Below are 20909 nucleotides of genomic sequence, written 5' to 3'. Positions count from 1 at the left end.
GAATCATTACAGAAAAGCAGCTTTTAAATTATCCAGATTTAAATTACCTTAAACTATCCTGTACCTAAAACTTGAAACTAAATCTGATTTCCGTGAGGAACATGCTCAAAGTGGCCCAAAGTTCCTTTAAATTCTGGTCTCTCCATGTCCTCACTTTCAGCCTATAGATGCCAAAAGATATTAAAAAAATAAATAAAAAAAGGAAACAGCCCTCAGCTTTAACCACCAGTGCCAGGAACCATGGAACAGCAATTAGATACTGGAAGTAAGAGGCAAAAGGTAAGAAAGACAAATGAAGACAAAACTTTCCTTGTGGTCAGATCAGCCACAGGATTTCCTGCTGAATTCCTTTCAGCTATGGAGACCTTCATTAATACGTTATTTGTACTTGGATAAAGTACAAGAGAAATGCATATTTTTAATAAAATCTTAAGAAATGTACACAGGCCAACCATGCCAAACAGCACATACCTACCCAAAGGGAGGATGAATGTCACTGCGGGACTGTGCCACGCTACCGTCACCCTCCGAACAGGAGCCGGAGGAGAATGCCGCGCTTTTGGGTTCAGAGCAACATCCTCTACTCAAGGGGGAGGAGGTTGTTTTATCCTCAGGCCAACATTAATGTCTGCTTAGATTGCTCAAAGGCACCTTCCCAAATACAGAATAATCGGTCCAATCAACCTATAACTGAGGGTATAAAAACAAAGGGTTTGTAAAACAGACACCACTAAGGAACAACAGAGACTGTTTTTTCCCCCTAAGGCAGGAGATGGATGACAGTTCAAGAGCATCTCATTGCCAATGTTCTTACGAGCAAGACATTTGGCAAAGCAGAGCCTTCCTTTGTTTGCTGCTTGTGTGTGTTTGCTTTTAAGCTCTCTTTTTCCCAAATAAACAACAACAGAAAAAATCTGTATACCATTCCTGGCCCTGCTCTCTGACCTTCAGCAAGCTGCAATCTCCTTGAAATCGCAGTTCAAAGACACAGTTTATGCATAGCCCGTTTCACAGCTTCTCAGGCGGGATCAAACATGGTGCAAGCAGTGTGGTGCTGAGTATCAGTCCACTGTAAACTCTCCTACCCGGATCAAATATTTTTTTTTAAATATTGGCAGGTGACCTCTCCTGGTATAAAACCTACTAACACGAAGCTATCACCAGTCTTCCACAGCTGGCATAAACTCCAGTAACTCTGTGCTGCGTGCTCTGCCCAATTCTACACAGATACTGTTAGAGCCTGTGCCTGACCACGTTTGTCCCACTGAGCAGCATCGTACATGGGTGTAAGCCCAGCGCTAAGCTACACTTATCTTACACATAATGTGTGTCCCTGAACATCACCAGCAATTTTTTCTTTCAGAAACTGGGATACGAATCAGAGTTGCTTATAGCATAAATGAAATCTGCCAGTACTGTTAACTGGAATAAAACATATCTAAAAATGCTAGCCTGTACTCTTATGGCAACATTTCAAATGTCAAGGCCACGCACAACATGCTCTAGAAATTCAGAAGTCTGGGTCATCCAGATGGGAATCCATCGGAGAGCATCACCGTTATAACCCTCCCTCAGAAAAAGATTTAGAGGACAGATAACTTGTAATATATATGAAGCTAGGCATTTTTTCTAATTACTGGGCAAAACCCAAGTTTTTAAACCTCTCAAGTAGACACCGCTTTTTTGCGGTCAGTCGTCTTTCACTCTTTGGGACATGCTTGGGGAGAGGCGGAGCAAGATCTGGCATCCCTCCAGAAAAGCAGCGAGGAGTTCCTGGATTTCCACCCAACCCTCTGACCAGCGATGCAGATGAAACACCAACCAGCATATGGGCTCCAAGCTGGTCAAGTCACTTTTCGGAAGATCCCTTCCTCCTCTGCTCCCACAGCCGCCACCACACCTGCGAGGCTGGACCGCAAGAGCAGCCCTGCACGGAGGCTGGACCCACCACTGCCCCTTTTGAGGCAGCAGGACCCCAAGCTGAGAACAGAGACCAGGACGGACCGAGGCACTTGACTGCCCTGCTCCTGCTGAAAACCGCACGGCCGCAAAACAAGCCTGGAGGAAGGAGACCTTTCTAAAAATCCCCTTGCAGCGGAGACATCTTCCTCGTTCTATTGGCTTTTAGCAATCCTTGTAATCAAAGCGCTCCCTCCCCCACCCCCTCGCTTTTGGGGATGCTACGATGGGAATACTGCAGAGAGGATGCAAAAGTAGTCCAAGCATTTGTTGGGGATCTGTCTAATACGCATTTGGTTGCCACTGCTGCTGCCAGAGTGGCAAATCTTCTGTTCTAACATTGCCTTGCAGCTATCCCCTTCAGGAGTTGGCTTTTCCACATCCCCATAAAGGAGATAACAACAGGTAGCTCTCAGCAGCCTGACCTGCTGCTCAGCATTCAGCAGATATCACCAGCATAAATTAATTAGGAACAGAAACATAATGCAACACACATAGAGATTATGATTTATCCATTAAGTTGCTGAAACCATTACAGTTGTCCAGAATCAAATCTGGTTCACGGGGAGTGGGGGATGATACCAAATGAACAGAAATCCTGTTTTTACCATTAAATCCCAATGTCATTGAAAAGTACTGGTATAATGAAAAGTAACACAAGAGGTGCTGAGCAAGCAGTCCAAATAAAACAGACACCTTAGAAACCACAGTGACTTAGACATTTTAAGTGTTATCTTCATGTTCCTTCCTTCCTCCCTTCCTTCTTTACCCTCTTCAGTACCGAAGTGCCCCCCCCCAGGCGTTTCAGAGCCCTGCTGCTTGTGGGATGCACCACAAGTGATTAAAATGCCCTTGGTCAAGCTGATGTATAAATGCTGTCCTCCCTGCTGCTCTTTTATTCACGTACATCATTCACTAAGCAGTGCTACAAGGCGCAGCACCTCTCCCCTGCCTTCCCTTTCTCGAAGGGGAGTTCTGGCTTTGTCAAAATCTAACTGCTGCAAAACGCCGCCAGTCCGTGGCACAGGCGGCCGCTCCTCAGACTGGACCCACGCGTGCCCAGGAGATCACCTGGACCTTACCTCAGCCGTGAGAGGCAGCGACAGGCCCTCCCAGCTCACAGGCAGGTCACCAGGAGCCCCACAGACCGCAGTCCCGTGGGCTCCAACCCCACCCCAATCCCACCCACTTGCAGTAGCAACTCCGCTGCAAACCCAAACCTCGGCTCCCTTTCACAAATGCAACACACTCACTGCAAAATTCACTCCCCAGAGGTCATCCGAGGATCCATTAAGGCCCCCGTGAACGGGCACCTCCTTCTTGCTTACCCATCCGTAACCGTTTCACTTGCACCGAAGCTGAAAGAACGACACGCAGGTCATCAGCCAAGTGGCTACTGGGCTAAAAATGTAAATTAAATTATATCAGTTAGCACTACACTGGGTTAATACACAACTTTTTAATATTCCGCTGCGTAAGACTGAAACCGAACTGTCATTTGGGTGCCAACCTCCTGAGCAAGCGGACCTGCGCTGACTCGCTTTTCGTAGCCTGCAGGTCCGGACTTTCATTTTCTCTCTCACGTTTACATTTGCATGACGGTTTGCCAAACTATGCGAACCCAATTATGGCAACGAAAGGGCGTTGCCAAGATCTGCTGAAAAACGCTGTAAATAAAACTACAGGGTCATATAGTGCAACAGTCACTTTTAAATTAAATTCAGGTCTTTTTTATGGAAGAAAAAAAAAAAAGCTGAAACAGCCTTATTTACTAGTTATAAGCATGACACAGATTACACAAAATATAGTTTCACCAGGCATAAAATCCAACTTACAACATCTTGAACTGAAGGCACACAGGGATGTGACAGTGGGCAGGCATGCCGCACCCATTTATCTAACAAGCAGCTGCTCTTCTTTAAATATGAGAAACGATAGATTAGGAAAATATCCTTCCAAGCTGTAACTGTTATGAGACCGACCTTACTGTACCATCTGGACAAAACTAACTCAAAACAGCAATAGTTTCTTCTCTATATCTGAGACGCAGAAGCAAGCTTTCAAAAACGGCAGAATTATTTTCCAAGTATTAGCAGGTATTTTGTCTTATTTGGCCATTGACGTTCCATTTACAGACCCTTGAGTCTAAACCAAGCCCCATTAAACAGGACAACGGAATTTCAATTGGCTTTGAGGAGAATTGGGAGAGAGTTGCTGTAATCCCTCGGCACCGAACCAGTTAATCACGCTAACCTCTAGCGTTTGCACATTATCAGAAACGTTCAACAACGAGTGATCAAACACATGGCTTGAGGAATTTCTGTGTTCCTAACGACATGCAGAAGATAATCAAATATCACCTTAAACTGGTGCAGAATTCTCTATTTACATGCATGCAGCCTTGTGGAATTGTCACAGAGCTCCCGTAATCTATTTTTCTTGAAGTTAGTGACACACCCCCTGCAGACTTGAAAGGAACTTGATTCTGAGTAAGGAAAAATCACCTCTCTTTCTGACGGGTAATCATTTCAACCTTTATTATAGGAGCTGGCAAAAATATAAATCAGGACAACCATTTTTTAATCAAAACTTCTTTTTTTCTCTCTTTTTGGGGAGTTTATTTTCTCCATTAGAAATTCAGTTCCTGTCCAGGCTACAAAACTCTCATCTGACCGAAAAGCTATTAACACGACAACAGCAACAGCAAGTGGGATGTCACAGTAAAACCTTAGGGCTTGTTCACAGATGGTTTTGTACTGGGACAAATTGATAGCCGTTCCCAACAAGCATGCCCCAAATCTTCCAGATATAGGAGTCACGGAAGACAAAACTGACATTTTTAGAGTTAATAAAAAAAAAAAGGGGGGGGCAGGGGGGAGAACATTCTTAAAATGTGTTCCTCAGGTATTTCCATATCACTGTCAGGCAGCAAAAAAGGAAGTAACCCCCACATTTTAAAATACCTCTGCAAAAGCTGCTCTATTTAAAAAAATGGTAAAGGCAGCTGGTGGTCCATCTCATTTCCCTCTTGACATGGCAATGCAGACAAACCCTTTTTGAATCACGCTCCTCCAATTTTGAGAGGCGGACAGGATTCTACAGATTCTTCCCCTGTAGAAGACACTTCTGTATCCTTAGAAAACGCTCCTGTATTCCTGGAAAAAATGTGGGGCAATTTAATCTTCATCCTCGCTGGGTTGCTGCCCTCACCTCCCAAAAGATACAGCCAGAGGGGTGATGCAGACAGTGACTCTGCAGAGAGAGCTCAAGAGAAGCAAGCAGTAGCATGTTGGCCAGCTAGCTAGAAATGACCTCAGTTTGGCTCTTCATAACTAATGAACAAGCAAACGATTCCTGACTTCAGCGGCAGCTTCCTCTCTTCTCCCGCCCGTACACAAGTTATTAGTGCAATCGGTTCACAGCGTGGCCTCGTGCCTGTGTGCTGAAGAGGAAGAGAAAGCCACCGCTGTGGTTCGGGTTGATGAACCATTGAAGATGTCCTCTGTAAAAGCACACATTTGTTAGCACAGAAATCCATATTTACAAAAGCAAAGCAACAGGGTACACCAGAGCGGTCAGAAAATTAAACATCCTAGCATGCCACGATAAGGTAACGTAAGGTGATAAGGTACATAAGAAAGAAACATTCTTCTGGTGTTGAGAAAAGATGGGAGAGGTGCCATCACCACCTGGTGAGGTTGCCAGGAGGGTACCCACACCCACGCCACCGTGCGGGCTGCCGACCGCTGCCTTGTGTTTGGATGCCCCAGACACTGCCACTGTTTCTCTCAACTCCTTTGTTACTTATAATTTTGCATTTCAGTGCATGAAGCCCATCGGGATAGGCCTGGCGGGAGGGTCTGGAGATCCCAGCTGTAACTTCTATCGCTCACCGAGCAGCCATTTTGCACGCCTCCCCCAGCTGCGCCGTGCCACGTCTCTTTGGGTACGGGCAACATCATCCTGCCAAAGGGCAGCTGCAACTTTCCAGCATCCAGGGAGAAAAATGCCAGCAATGACAATTTGTGAAGGCAACAGGCAGAACCGAAGCACCCCTTGCCACAGTGCTTTTGATGCCGTACCATCATCCACTGAGGTTTTAAAATGTTAGCAATTCTTGTTGAAGCATTTCTTGCTTCGGAAGGAAGACTTCAGTAGAGGCATCCTGTGTTTATATACCTGACCAGGCCAATTGCTAGTAATATTTTTGCTGCAACATCCTATTGCAGCACCTGCTTGTTCACAATGAACAGTTACGGAATAATTTACAGCAGAATCACTTAAAAAAAACAGAAAAAAAATTTACATTTTCTCCTGCCACGCTTTTACCTGTTTGGTTGGTTTAAATGCTTCACGTGACGTGATGTAGGTACCTCTTAAGAAAGCTTATAAAGAGAATCCAGTAGCACAGATGCAGTTTAACACTCGCATGGGCCACGGACAAGGGTGAACCCAGGCCCTGTTACAGGGAGACGCGTGACATGCCAGCTCCACGCACTTGAGCCTTTGGCTCCAAGGAAATGAAAATTTAAACTCGTAACTTGACCTGAGTGAACTCAGGAATTTAACTCAAGTGCTCTGAATGATTGCGACTATATTGTCTTCAGACTAAATAAATTAATCCAACTATTTTTACTTAGATACATTTCACTGTTTATGAATTTCTGAAAAACAAGTATGTCCTTTCTGTAAATTCTTAATGTTCACTTTAAGATAAGAATATTTGAGACAAATATTACGAGCTCCTTGTCCTCCCTGAGTTCTGTTAATATCATAAGGAAAAAAGCAAATGAAACAAAGTTTTCAGTAAATGCAATTCTGTTAACATCCTTGCAACATTTCCACTCAAGCACTAATGAAAATGCACACTACAATCTGAAATATTAGATATTGATGGCACAGACACTTTTTTTGGGCTTTTTGAACTTTATAGCAACACGAACTTTAGATGAACTTTAGACATTTCCGTAGAATGCAGAATAACGTATTTTTAGTGTGATGAACTAAGAATTTCCTTCTAACTATTTCAGGTAGACCCCGCCTCCCTCTTGCATCCCCAAGACCAGCTACAAGAACATTATTATTTAAATCATGAACACAGAGTGGGTAACATTTTTTCCAAGTTTGATGGAAAACCTCTTGATGTGGAACTAAGGCCCTTTGCATTCTGCACACACTTTCATGAAAAGGGATTAATGATGTGTTAGAAAATCTGGACTCAGCACTTTTTCATTATATTCTCCCCCCACTGTGGCAGGGAGAACTGGTAAATACCTGTAATGCAAACCAAACAAGGAGCATTACTCAACAGAGGAGAGAAAAATCCTCTGCTTAATATTAGTACCATTAACATCCTTCAAGCCTACATGGGTGGGACACCAGAAGACAGCTTTCAGTGGCATGGTTCCTCCTCCGTCAGGATGGAGCCCTTCTCCCGGCAGAAAACCTCCCAACACCACGTTGCCACCATCCAGCTCGTCCAAGTGATGGCTGCGACGGCCGTGGCGGCTCTGCTGGGCACGCAGTGACTTACAACCCAGCATCTTCCCCATCACTTCCCTTCTGCGGACTCTGGTGCTTATTTTTGTACATGTATGGAAGTAACACTGCTGCACATTTTAAACTGTGCATATATGGACTTAACAGAAAGTCCATTACGGCAATGGATTTGGGGATAGCTGGTCTTGGGGATGCAAGAGAGAGGCGGGGTCTACCTGAAATAGTTAGAAGGAAATTCTTAGTTCATCACACTAAAAATACGTTATTCTGCATTCTACGGAAATGTCTAAAGTTCATCTAAAGTGAAATGCTAATTTCATAATTCTGCCTACCTTGGGAATCTGTCCATGTTGAAACTGCTCTGAAAAGACATCGATATCATGCAACAGCATTAAACTCCTTGAATATCTCTCTTAAATACAGGTTCACAAAGCTATTTATAAATGAATAAATAGCCCAAGGTGAGCAGAAAGCTTTCTCATGAAACCTGAGCAATAAGGCAATATTACTGTTCCTGGATCCTCTGCCATTTTATCATGTTCTAGTAATTTTCCCAAGGGTAATGTCAAGGATCCTCTTAACTGTACTGCTTACCCATCTCTGCATGGTAATAATAAAAGTATTGATTTTCACATTTGTGACTCAGATTTACTTCAACACAAGAAATCCAAATTATTTCCCCCTTGCAGTGTATCAGCTAAGCAATCGCAAGCACAAAGAGCTTCACCCGCATCAAAATGAAGCAGCTTCGTTAATACGTGACACTTAAAATCGCACTTCATTTTCTCTGTACTTTTCAAAACGAAGCCCTGGTCCAGCAGCAGATTTAATGCAGGCTGGGGAAAGGACGGGTCTGAAGAGCAGCGTCTGCTGGGTGAGCTCTGCCTCGGATGTGAGCCGACACCGAGGAGCACCCTGCCTTCCCTTGAGAACAGTGCTGGGATCTGTACTGACCCAGCCAGAGCCGGGCGCATCGAACACCCCCCACCGCTGAAAACCCTCAGACCCTCTTCAGGTCCCGCTGGAGAGGTCAGGGCGATCGTTCCCATCCTGCATGCGACAACAAGGAAAATGCGGCTTTCAGTCTTAGACAAAGATTGGAAGCTCTGACCTTTGGGCTTACACCGTACGTAGCCACTGGCAATATGTTATCCCTCCTCCCTTGCTTCGTCTGACTGCAGAGCTATGGCACAACTCATCCCCCCGCCGCCCCGGCTGCACTCCAAAGCTAAACTCAGCCTGGCGACCGGACGGCTTTGTGCCACCGCCTGAAGACATCCAGCTCCCAGCGTGGCATCAAGCGGGGTTGAGCGACGCCGTTTCACAGGGGACGTCACGTGGGCGGGATGCCCGGGGAGCCTTTTCTCTTTGAAAAACGAGAAATTGTAACTGCTGAAGATTTCAACAGAGGGGGATTCATCCCTGGGCTGCGAGCCCATCAGTTTCCCCCAGAGACTGTCCTGGCTTTACGGGTTTCTTTTATATTTTTTTTCTAAAATGTGAACCTGAAACAGTTCTTCAGTGTTTGAATGAGCAGGAAATCAGCCAAAAGAATAAGTCCCACTGGCCTTTAGATTATTTCAAACAATTAACAATAAGCTGCTATTCTTTGATATAATTATAGAAATCACACTTCTTTGACACACGACGGCAAACGAGCACGCTGAAGGGGCAAAAAGAGGTAGATATTTTTCTGGGAGATAAGTCCTTTTCTAAATAACACCTACCCCGAGGACCATATTTATGCAACTATTTCAACAAGCAAGACTTTTGAAAGCCCACTATAATCCACTGATGAGAAAAGATCGAAGGAACTAACAGGAAGGCCAAGATGCAATCAAAATATTTGATCAGTGAGAGGTTTCTTATCCGAGCCACGAACTCGAGGGCATTTCAGTGGGAGCTGCGGGAGGAGAAGCTGCCGTGAACACCCGGAGGCGGATGGAGCCCCTTGGGGGAATCTTCCCCTCGTGCCCCACCGCCATCCTGCCATCCCTCCCTGCACGGGACACCGCCGGCACCCACCGTCCCCGGTCTCCCATCGTTTTCGGTGCAGCTATGTTAAACGACCAAGGGTGGAAATTTTATTTGTTCTCCTAAATCCCACCACCTCCCCCACCATAGTTAAGTATTTGGCCTTTGGTTAAACTAAATGGATTTTTTTTTTTCCTTTTAAAACAAAGTCTCACGATCCCCGTGTGACCCCGGTGGGAGGACAGAGGGAGGCAGCGAGACCCCGCTGCGTACCCAGACCGCTGCCAGAGCCCAATTGGTGTCAGCTCGCTGAACGACAGAGATGGGTATAATGAGCTTTTAATTACTTCCTTTTCCTTTTTTTTTTTTTTTTTTTAAAGAACAAGAAAAGAGCTACTGGGATTTTCCAATTTTCCTCCTCACACATTTGTTGTTTTTTTTTTAAATACTTGGCAAACATTAAACAGCTACATATTTGGATGCAACTCACATTAAACAACCGCTTCAATAGTCTAATTTTTGAAAAAAATACCAAATTCTCACTTTCTTTAAAGGCTTTACTTTTACTTGTTTGTATATTCCCTAGGTTATCAGCACATTTCCCTAGGCCTTTCTGACAGCAATATACATATCCCTGTAACCAGAGAAGTATGGGAAACTCTGGAAACATCCAACTGTGTACAAACATTTAAAGCTTAGATACCCTAACACAAAACAAGTACCTCTCCGAAACAGACATCTCCAGACGTTTTAACATATTTTTATATATAGACAGAGATATATATATAAGATATGACTCAGGCATGGAAAGCCAAAAGAATGTTCTCATTTCCTGAGGCTGGCTAACAAAAAGGAAAAAATGTGAATGAAGGAACAAAGATTTCGGAAGTCAGCTTTTTCTTAACAGCAGCAACTTTAAAATGATCCGCTTTGATTCCTTTCTCATATAATCAGAATATTGCCTCTCCCGTGCAACTGCATATACTTAACAAAAGGAAACACAGAAGGGAGAAAAAACCCGTTGTTTTCTGGGATGTTTAAAGTACTAGAGAAATGTCGCACTCGAGATGTTCCTGTCCTTCTCCTTTCAGCCCCGGTGAAGCTCACCGACAGCTCCCATCAAACCCCCTTTCCCACAGCAGCTTGCCTTGTCTCCCGGTACAGCGCTTGGGAAAAACAAGGAAGCAGCCACGTGCGCCGTGGCTGGCCCACACTTGTGTCTCTATACGACGGGACTTAGCCGGTAAGACCTCACGGGCACAGCTCTTGCTCTGTTTTTTGTCTCGATAGTACAAGCGGGTATAAACAGCGTCCAGTTCCTCTGGGACCTGAAAGCGATGGGTGAAGCAAGCCCCTGGGCACCTTCAGATCATGAGGTCGTGTCATGCCAACAAATGTTAGGTAGATTTAAACAGGCATTGATGTGTCGCTATTCTCCATGCCCTTTCTAACCATAACCTACGTGTCATAGGGACGGGACACGGGGTCTCCTTCCTCCGAATCCTCTGAAGGTGAATTTCTGCAAACTAGTTCTGTGACAACCATGACAAAACCACCGCCGGGGTGGTTTCCCTTCAGGCAGGGCTGTAGGAGGGGACAACAAGCTGCAGAAAGAACGTATTCAAATGTGCTTTCAACAGCAGCAAGCAAAATTGCCCAGGCAATCCTCCTTGAACAACCTGCAGGCAGGTGATCCCTCTTCCAGTGCAACAGAGCACGGACGTGCCCCTTCCCGACACCGCACCCGGGACGGCTGCAGGCAGTCCCCAGCCCCAACCTAGGCCACCAACAAACACTGCCCCCTCCTTCTTTAGATCCCCAGCACCTCCTCACAGGACCCCACCTTTAACACCACTCTCCGGGCCATGGCTACACGACCCAGGCACAAATCCATGCTTCTGCCGAAATGGGTATTTCCACCTTTCCCACGTCTCTTTCCCCCCGACATCACCGCCACTCACAAGATCCAAGAATTGATCCAGATTGAGACAAACAGTTTTAAATCTATATATCTACCAATCTCTCTCGACACGGGTTTTCAGCTGGCACAGTTCCCCGGTGCCGGCACAAGAGATGCTGGGGGACGGGAGCGTGCGGGTCACCCCAGCCAGCTGCAGCGCAACCACATGCTTCATTAAAATGTCTCTGTAATCGCCGCCTGCAGGAAGAGCAGCTGCCCTGGCACGGCCCAGAGATGGTCTGTCCTGCTTTGTGACACTGGCCAGAGCTGGGTCTGGGAGATGACCGCTGCCAAGTGAATTTCAACCCACTTACCAGCAGACCCTGGCAAAAATAAATTACTTAATCCAGCACAAATGTTGGTGTCTCTGCCACAAAACTCAAGTCTAGCCTTGAGAACTGCTACCGATGCAGTTCAGAAGCGCACGGTGTTCATTTGCAAAACTACAAACCAAAATATGTGCCTATTTGCACGCATTTCCTCACAACGGAGGATTCACCAAAACCGGAGGGTTTTGCAAGTGGAGGCTGCTGTGCTGATTCAGCCCTGAATCTGCAGGGGCCGCCTTCCCCTGACAGCACCGGCTGGCAGCCCGTGCCGCCCCGCCTGCCAAGCTGTATTTTTTCATTCCCAAATCGGAGGTGGAGCGCACCAGGAGACACCGAGGGAAGACTCGGGGATGCTGCGGCTCCACAGGCGAGAGGCTGACAGCTGGTCCCTCGCCACGCAGCACCCAGCCCCAGCGGGGATGGCCAAGCCCCCGCAAAGAGTCCTTGCAAAGCATCGAGGTCCCCTTTCCCCCTCCCAGGGCGGATTTGAAACTATTTTTCTGTGTGGTTTTCTCTCCCCACATCAGTCCCTCAGCTGTTGCATGTCAGCGTGGGGTCTGGACAAGAGCCACTCTGCCATGTTGTTGCCTCCCAAATATTTGCTGGCGTTACTGCATTGCTTTGCTGTGGCACTTCCCGGTGCCCCGAACTACACTAAGCCTATATATTAATACAGAAAACCCTTATAACTCTGAGCGCAGCAGCTTCCCCGTACTGCCCAGGCCACCCAGGAAACGTTCATAAAATCATCACATTGCCTTAGTTCCGCAGATTATCCACACTGACTCCCCATCCATGATGTGAGCAATAAACCCCAAGGTTTTAACTCTACTGTTCCCACCAGTTTAGGTTTTACTCAACCAAAAGCCCACCCACCAGCATGCTCTCAGTTCTTCAAACTATTTAATGCAAGCAGTGATTGAAACAACCCTAAATGCACCAGGTGACTTAGGATTCACCTCCTTATCAAATTCTGTAGAAGTGGCTGGTGGGTTTTTTAATGAGTTAAAAAGTGATGAAAAAAAGGATGATCAGAGCTGTAATTCAAGGACTTCTGATTTAAAATATAAGGAAAAGCAATTAACGTGAAAAATACAGAGCATAACACCTCATCCTGGGTGCTGGCCTTGTTGTAATGCTATTTTTAACACATCCTAGGATACTCCAGACCATGCCATTTTTGCAAAGGAACGTGGTTTCATACTGTAGACAAGAGGTCCACTTTGCCCATAAATAGTTTGTCACTGGGCACACCATCAGCTCCTGCCCCCGGGACCTCACCGATGGTCTCCAGGCGCTGAGACAAATTCATCCTTACTGTTTCACATAAAGGGTCATTGAGGTACACAAAACCAACCAAGGAAATGACAGTATCTTGACTTTTTTTTTCCTTCTATCTGCTTAAAAACCCATACATACGCATTTTCATAAAGATTTAGACACCTCAGGAAGGGAAATGCTTGACGTAATTGCAAAGGAGTGTCCTAATTTGAAGAAAAGTATTAACCCCAGGGCACAGTCCCCTGCTATGTTTTCTCTAATTGTCAAATTGAATTAGAGCCTTCCCATCCTTCTTCCACCCTTTCCGCCTCAACACCAACCTTTCTGCACAAGCTGTAAGGGTGACGTGCACTGTAACACATCACTAAAACAACAAGCGCAGCAGACCACATACGCGGCTGTTTGATTCATGCTATGGACGGCTTGTACAAGGGCAGGCTTTGGCTATCAAAACGTGACCGTCGGTTTGATTTTCCTTGTCATCAGCACCTGCCATCATGGATAGACCTGACGTAAGTAACTTCCCCACAAGCTATCAAGCTGCTTTTAGCATAGCTAATAGTTAAATCGTCCCTATGTTGAAAAGTATTAAGAGACTGCATTATGCTACGGGGTGAAAAACCTTTAAACCGGGCTTTGGAGGAGAACAAAACACAGATGAATCAGGATGTCTAACCTCACACACTTAGCACGAAGCCACAACTGCAGGAGCTGAAAAGCCTGCCTTAAGTGCTTCAGTAATAAATATTTAATTGCAACTTGAAAAAGAATTTGTTAACTATGCAAACCATCCTCCGTATATTGCAGGCCATTAATTGTTCCCCTGCAGTAACTGTATGGAGCCAGCTCTAAGAAAAAGACTTGCGGGTTACAACTGAGATTTAACTGCAGGATCGCATTTACCTTCTTATTTATGGAGTCCCCTATCAAAGCCAATAACACTAAGTGCCCAGTTTTGAGCTTCACAGTCTACAGTGGACCAAGAGCTGTCTATGCTAGTTTTTCAAATGTAGTTATGCTTTTAATAAAGAGGAGCTTGCTTTGTTCAGGATTTTACTGCATGCTGCCCTGTATTTACTCCTACAAAGAAAAACTTCGCTTGCGCTAGGAAACAACAAAAGCTTAAGATAATAATGGTTCTGAACTGCAAGCTAATGTTTTTCTCTGCGTAAGAAACTTATTCCAACGATAACACATCAAGAAGAGTTCAGCACAACCCCCTGGAAAAGCTGCCCACAAAACCCAGCCTGCAATCCCCTCCGCCCCCCTAAAAAAACCCCAGCTCACACACTCTCAACCCAAACCGCTACCCAGCATCATCCCAGCTACAGGGCGAACCGCACACCCCTCCCTGCCCAAACCCCTCTCCTCGGGGGCAGAATGGGATCTCCCAGCCTGACAGGGAGCACCGGCGTTCAGGTTACAGTGCCAGCCTGCAAGTTCCTTTCATGGCACAAAACAAAAGCCACGGCAGCAACTGGAGTTCAAAAAGCCTCCATAAAGCGGAAGAGAAAAAAACAAAAAAAGTTAAAAAGAAGAGTATTTCAGGGGACAATAACGAACGCCGTGTGCGTACCTGCTGACCGGATGTCTGCTCCTCTTCCATGTACCAAATCTGGAGAGAGACCTCAAGTCATTCTTTCCTTTTTTGTTTTCTTCCCCAAAACTTAGATTATTTTAACTCCCTAAATCAGAGCAAAAAGTCAAGATCCAAAATCCCTTAGGAGTTTCAGCTTGCGGAAGCTTTTGAGACCACCTTATATTTTGTTAAAAAGTGGTTTTGAATGAAACATTTGCATTTTTAGTGGGTTTTTTTTCCCCCAAAGAATCAAAACAAGAAAATGCACCAATTTTTAATCTCCCCTCGCATTTTACCAAATGGAAACGTATCTTCCACAAACCTTGCCCTTTCGATTTATTTTGACCTCAACGGACTGGAATCATCTAAAGAAACCCCCCTCGGCCAGAGGTCCTGCAACCGGCTCCCCCGAAGGAGCCGACCCCGCAGCCTCTCCCCGCCGTGCCACCCTGCCAGGCGAGCAGCGCTCCCCGCCCCGGCCGGCAGCTCCCTTGAGCCACGCTTCTGCGAGAATCAACTGCACAGCACCTTCGCCTCCTTAACCACAGCACAGCCCCTTGTCCTCGATACGATGATTCACCCCCAAAAATGGGGAGAAGAGAGGCACAGAGGGGACCGGACAATTTAGGCAAGGGGCCCCACATCCAGCCCTTGCTGGGCGAGCCATTCATATTCAGAGCGCATCAGCGGCAGCGGGACACCAGGTTGACTCAGCCGCGGGAGGATTTGCTCGGCCGGGAGGCGGCAGGGCTCATCCCTGCTGCCAGGGAAGGATGTTCCAGCCGCCGGCCGTACCCTGGGAGGGTAGGTAGGAAGGATGCTCTGCCGCCACCACTTCCCTGGATGTGCCGGCCACCCGCTTGCTCACTGTGGGATGCACCACGTGTGTTTTGCGCTGAAGAAGCTCCCGCCCAGACAGCTTTGAGTGAGGTGGGCTCCCACCAGAGCCCTCTGCCTACTTCATCTCAGCAAGTTTCTGCAAGCGTAGGCTCTAGCCTGACTTTGTCCCAAAACTTCTTGCTGTGCCAGGGGTGTAGCCTAGTTCATATCCTGGGAAGCGTGTACCAGCAGGGCAGCTGGCCCGCTCCCTGACAACTTCAGCAGAACAGATGCCAAATACGTAATTGCTCTATTTACCCAGAGAGGCAGGCTCCACACCGGAGCTGAAGCACCTGTGTGGGGCTGAACAGCGCGCAGATCCTTGCAGTCGCAAGAGACTGACGCTCGCAGCACGAATACTGACAACTCGGCCGCTTTCGGGAATGCAGAAAGAAGCCTGGCCTGGAAGCAGCCATCACCCGCTAGGAAAGCAAGTGGCTTTTGGAACAACTGACGAAAAAACGGTTACCTTAATACACGTGGATATCTGAATCATGTTGCCTTCTTTTTCTCAGCACCTGGCTGCACAGCAGCTAGAGCTAAAGCTGGTCAAGGCTGGTGAGATCCTGCCGCCTCCCCTCCCTTGCCCCGAGGGCACTGGGGCGCTGCACCCAGGAGCAGAGCTGGCTCAGCAGACAACGCCACTGCACGCCGGCACAGGGTGCCACCATGGTAGCCCCGACCCGGCTTGACTTTGCCGCCGCCACAGCTTTTCTCCAAAGGTGTGGTGCAGAGGTGGAGGAATTCGCAGTAGAAATCAGGTGCGGGAAAGATAAGGCGGTCTTTAGCCACGCTAAAGTCCGTATGCGCCAGCAGCCGTCCTGAACCTGCAGCCCAAGCCAGCACCAGCCAGGGCACTGGGTACAAAATCGCTCTTTTCCCTTCCCTCAACCCCAGGTTTCGACATACCAGCACAACACTTGCCAAGTGCTTTAATTTGGGACGTTTCTTCCCAAGAAACAACTACGAGGGGTGAGACTTTGAAATGCCAGGCGATTAGTAGAACAGCCTTTGCTTTCCATAACCCATCCCCATTGACCCTTCCCTAAGATATGACTACTCGGTAACTGTGGGATATGCATAAAACTACACGAACCTCAGCACAAAAATACCCGAGGTTATTTAGTACCGCACTCTCAAAACAATAACCTCCCTCAGGAAAGGACGCCTTTTAATGCAAAGGGCGTTAAACCATGTTCACGCCCCATTCAATATGTGTTATACCTGAGTTTTGTGTATTATTTCCAGTTTGCTGCAACAAGGACACACAAGCCACCCCGCTGCTCCTGGTGTGAACCCGGTAACCCCGAAGGGACGGCGCAAGAGAGAAGGAATCTCTGCCGTGCCCATTGCTGCCGTCCACGGCTCTGCATGCCGGCGGTGCTGCCGCAGGGAAGGGGAAAGTTCCCCCGTGAAGCGGAAACTTCACGGGGCGAGGAGGAAGCACACCTGCACGGCTGCAAACCCCCAGCCCCCTCGGCGGGACCCCATCCCCTACACCAGCCCGCCCCAGGGACCATCCCAGCGCGTTTCCCACCCGCCGGAGCTCCGGGGCGCCGCCGCCCTCCGCCCCGCACGGCGCGGCCCCGCCGCCGGCCCCCTCCCGACCGGCGCCCGGCGGAGCAGCGGGGGTCGCCTTCCACGGGGCACCAGGGAGGTTCACGCAAGCGGGCAGCAGCCGGTGACAGCGGCCCGGCCGCGCCGCGCCGAGACAAAGCGCCGCCCTCGGCAGCCGCCCGCCGCGGGAGGCGGAACGGAACGGGACGGGACGGGACGGGACGGGACGGGACGGGCGGTCCCCGCGCCTCTCCTACCTGTTACAGGTCATCCCCGCCGCCGCCGCCACCCCCAGCATCCCGCCGGCGGCCGCTGCCCCGCCGCGCCGCGCCGCCCCGCCGCTCCCGCGGAGCGCCCGCCGCCGCCGCCGCCGCCGGGAGGAGCCACGCCGGGCGGCGGTAATGGCGCTGGGCGGCCGCACCGCCGGCACCCACCCGCCGCCGCCGCCGGGGGGCGCGCTCCGCCCGAGCCGCCGCCGCCGGGCCCGGCGCCGCGAGCCGCAGGCAGGCCCCGCCCCGGGGGCAGCGCGGGCAGCGCCCCCCCGCCGGCCGCGCTTCGGCGGCGGCCCTGGCTTTGCCCGGGCGCCGCCCGGCTCCCTCCTCGCCCTCCCCCCCCCCCCGCCCGGTAAAAGAAGGAAAGTCCCCGCCAAACTCTGGGGACCCAGGTCCCGCTGCCGGCCCCAGTTGCTTCCCAACGGGCCCGGGGGAAGTTAAATCGGCGCAAGTCGGTGGAATCGGGTTGTCTGCGTCTTCTGTCGGCCCCTCGGGAAACGCAGGCGGCTGGAGGAGCGGTCGCAGCAAGAGCCCTGCAGGGTTACACGAAGTAGAGGCTGGAGAGCGTGCCTCGCTGTTCTTCCAGAACAGAAAATTGCTGCCAAAACAATTCCAAGTATTTTTACTATTTCTTACACGTGGCTGCATAGTACGGTATTATTTCTAGCAAGAGAGCTATCGCCTCACCTTAAGGCACCAGATACGTTTAGGTGAGTATTTGCTGGAGCAAGAGTCAATTTTCGATCAGCACTAGTCAAAAATTTAACAGTTCTAATATGCAATCACGTGAGAAAAGGCCAGCACCTCGCTCGGGTTCAGCTACCTTCTTTAGAAAGTAAATAACTTTCACCTCTCACCAGAGGTGCCAAACCTAAAGGCAGAGGCCCGCTTTGCTTGGAGAGAGAAGCGATCTCATTCCAAACCATACAAGCTTCAGGGACTTACGGACGAATGAAAAGAGCGTTGTAGAAAATGCAGGATTATTAAGCTATCTGTATGGATATGAAGGACGGCTGCCCACTGCCGTCCTTGATATCAGAACAAGGAAGCGGCGCGGCGAAATGAAAAATGCAAATATTTGACTGTCGGGATTAAGAAGTCTCTGTACGGCTCCAAGAAGACAATACGCTCAGGGAATACGTTAAGCCGGTGAAAATCAGCATAGGCAGGTACAAGTGAATAGACATCAGAAAGAGTAATTCGAACTACGTGTACATGGAGTACATCCACTTCAGTATCCATTAAGACCAGGAAAAGAATGTAAACTTCCAGGAATGTAATTCCCAAAAGATATTTGATCGATATGCCCCAAGCATGGTTCTGGACAGAACTACGGCTGTAAAAACCCAGAGACATCAGACTGTCGGCTTTTGGTTTGTTTGCTCCTTGGCTCAGTTTGGTTTTGCGTGCCAAGTTTAGGAATCCAAACATAGCAAAATTGTAGCATCACAGGGAATACATTTCTGTACAAAGGGGGAAATAAAGTATATGGCTGGAAAAGGGAAGGGATGGTATGCCAGAAAAGGGGGAGGTGATCCTTCCCCTCTACTTGGCGCTGGTGAGGCCACATCTGGAGGGGTGAGTCCAGTTCTGGGCTCCCCAGTACAAGACACGTGGCCGTACCGGAGAGAGTCCAACGAATGGCCACTAAGACGACAAAGGGACTGGAGTGTCTCTGCTATGAGGACAGGCTGAGAGAGCTGGGACTGTTCAGCCTGGAGAAGAGGAGGCTCAGGGGGATCTTATCAATTAATATAAATACCTGAAAAGGGAGGGTACAAAGAGGATGGAGGTTCACAAGAGGTTCCCTCTGAACATCAGGAAACACTTTTTCACTGTGAGGGTGACCCAGCACTGGCACAGGTTGACTGGGGAGGTTCTGGACTCTCCATCCCTGGAGATACTCAAAAGCCGCATGGACAAGGTCCTGAACAACTGGCTCTTGGTGGCCCTGCTTGAGCTGGGGGGTTGGACCAGGTGATCCCCAGAGGTGCCTGCCAACGTCAACCAGTCTGTGATTCTGTTAAAAAATGAAACAGACACCCCCCCAAAAAAAACCCCCACCAAAATACAAAACACCCACTCATTGTAATGAGTCTGTCAGCAGAGCTTCCTTATTTCATCTAAGTACTCGTTCTGTGCCAGCTGAAGGTAATAGTACCCTTTTGTTTTTTTCTAATCAACTTTGGGCAGTCTGCCATTACTTGTAGGCAGCTTCATGAATGTCTTTAATTAACCTCAGTTTGTCTGCAAGGATTTCGGGGTCTCTCCCATTGCCTGTCCTGCTGGGGAGCTGTACAAGGCAGTTGCCCCGGCTGCTGAGCCTGGCCGAAGAGCAGCACCTCTGACCAGCACAGCCTGAAATGGGGGGAGGTGGCTGGGCAGACGTGCGGCTATCAGGGCAGCAAACTCCGAAACTGTAAACTCTGGAAATAATTAACAGGCAGGGCCTGCCAACGAGCGCAGCCGTTACGGTCCTTCCTTTAGAGAGCACATTCATAGATTTAATGGCAAGTGAATTGCACCATGCACAGTTTTCCTGTGCTTTTAAAGATGACATCCCTAGAACCTCGTCTGCTAGCAATACAGTCTCAAAGTAGCAAAGGCATTCATCGTGAGTGGGAGAGCCTCCCCCAAACATGTACGTATGCCAAACGCTAAGTACTAGCAGCTTTTGGAAATGCCGTACCAAGAAGAGCCAGGAATTCAGTTTCACAGATTGCCTCCCTCGGCTCTGTGCGCTTTGCAGCAAGTTTGCGCCTTGGCTTTGGGGTCCAATTTAACTTTTTGTTGTGTCTTGCTGTACAACAGAAATAACAATTCTTGATTGTTATTAATTCTCCACTGCATAGTATTAGAGCATGCTGGCATTCTAATTAACTTGTAAAATTCAGTCCAGAATACTTAGGAAAGTAATTTAATAGGATTCACAAACACACACCACAAACTCAAAAGGAAAAAAAGGTCACACCTTCCAGTCCAGTACAATGAAAGGCTACGACCATTTTCTTCCTATGCAGTTTTTAAAAAATACGGTAATCTGCCTACTTATTTCTGCTTACAAACCCATCACGAAGTTAAACATTCTACTGCTAATGTACTTGGCATCAGGAGGAGAAGTGCCATTATCCTCAGCAGACAAGTGAGGAAACAGAGACAGAGAAATCGAAATTAAATTCACAAAGGAAGCATGTGGCAAAGCAGGGACTTTGGACTCCATGTCTCCAGACCAGCATAGCAATCACAAAATTAATGTCTCTTTTTTTTTTTTTTTTCCCCTCCCATCTCTCCCTGCTAAACTTGAGTAAAAAGCAGTTTTAAGTAGACATACGCTTTTGATGTTCTGTTTCCAGAGCACTTTAAGTCTTCCATCACTGTTGAAATGCCAACGTATAGTACCACGGCCAGCAGTGGTAGAAGTGAGAGCACGGAACCTTTACCTAATTCAGAGCTATACACGTTATCAGTCAGCTTTGCTGACACCAAACAAGACCGTTATTGTAGGCCTGGGGAAGAAGTGAGAAAGGAAGGGTTATTGGGGAGAGAGACAAGAAAAAGGCTGCTTGGTAAAAGAATTTGACTGCCTGTCCCTGTGATCACAAATATCAGCATCTTTACAC

The 20909-nt window shown here is 48.1% G+C and overlaps 1 protein-coding gene across 2 annotated transcripts in view; it reads right to left on the bottom strand.

Moving 5' to 3' along the window:
* LIMS1 (LIM zinc finger domain containing 1) overlaps positions 1-17314 on the bottom strand; it is a 77645-nt gene extending 60331 nt beyond the window's left edge. The window contains exon 1 of one of the 2 annotated variants that reach the window (XM_076360236.1): positions 17275-17314. In XM_076360236.1, coding sequence (XP_076216351.1) covers positions 17275-17288 — 14 coding nt within the window. In that variant the 5' untranslated portion in view covers positions 17289-17314. Of the gene's footprint in view, positions 1-14578; positions 14602-17274 lie in introns of those variants that run through there. The other variant, XM_076360260.1, reaches the window with a different exon arrangement.
* Positions 17315-20909: the final 3595 nt, after the last annotated feature.

The sequence above is a fragment of the Aptenodytes patagonicus genome, chromosome 1, assembly GCF_965638725.1.
Source record: "Aptenodytes patagonicus chromosome 1, bAptPat1.pri.cur, whole genome shotgun sequence".
Classification (NCBI taxonomy): domain Eukaryota; kingdom Metazoa; phylum Chordata; class Aves; order Sphenisciformes; family Spheniscidae; genus Aptenodytes; species Aptenodytes patagonicus.
The sequence above is the reverse complement of the archived record's forward strand: the minus strand, read 5'-3'. Positions and strand labels throughout refer to the sequence as shown.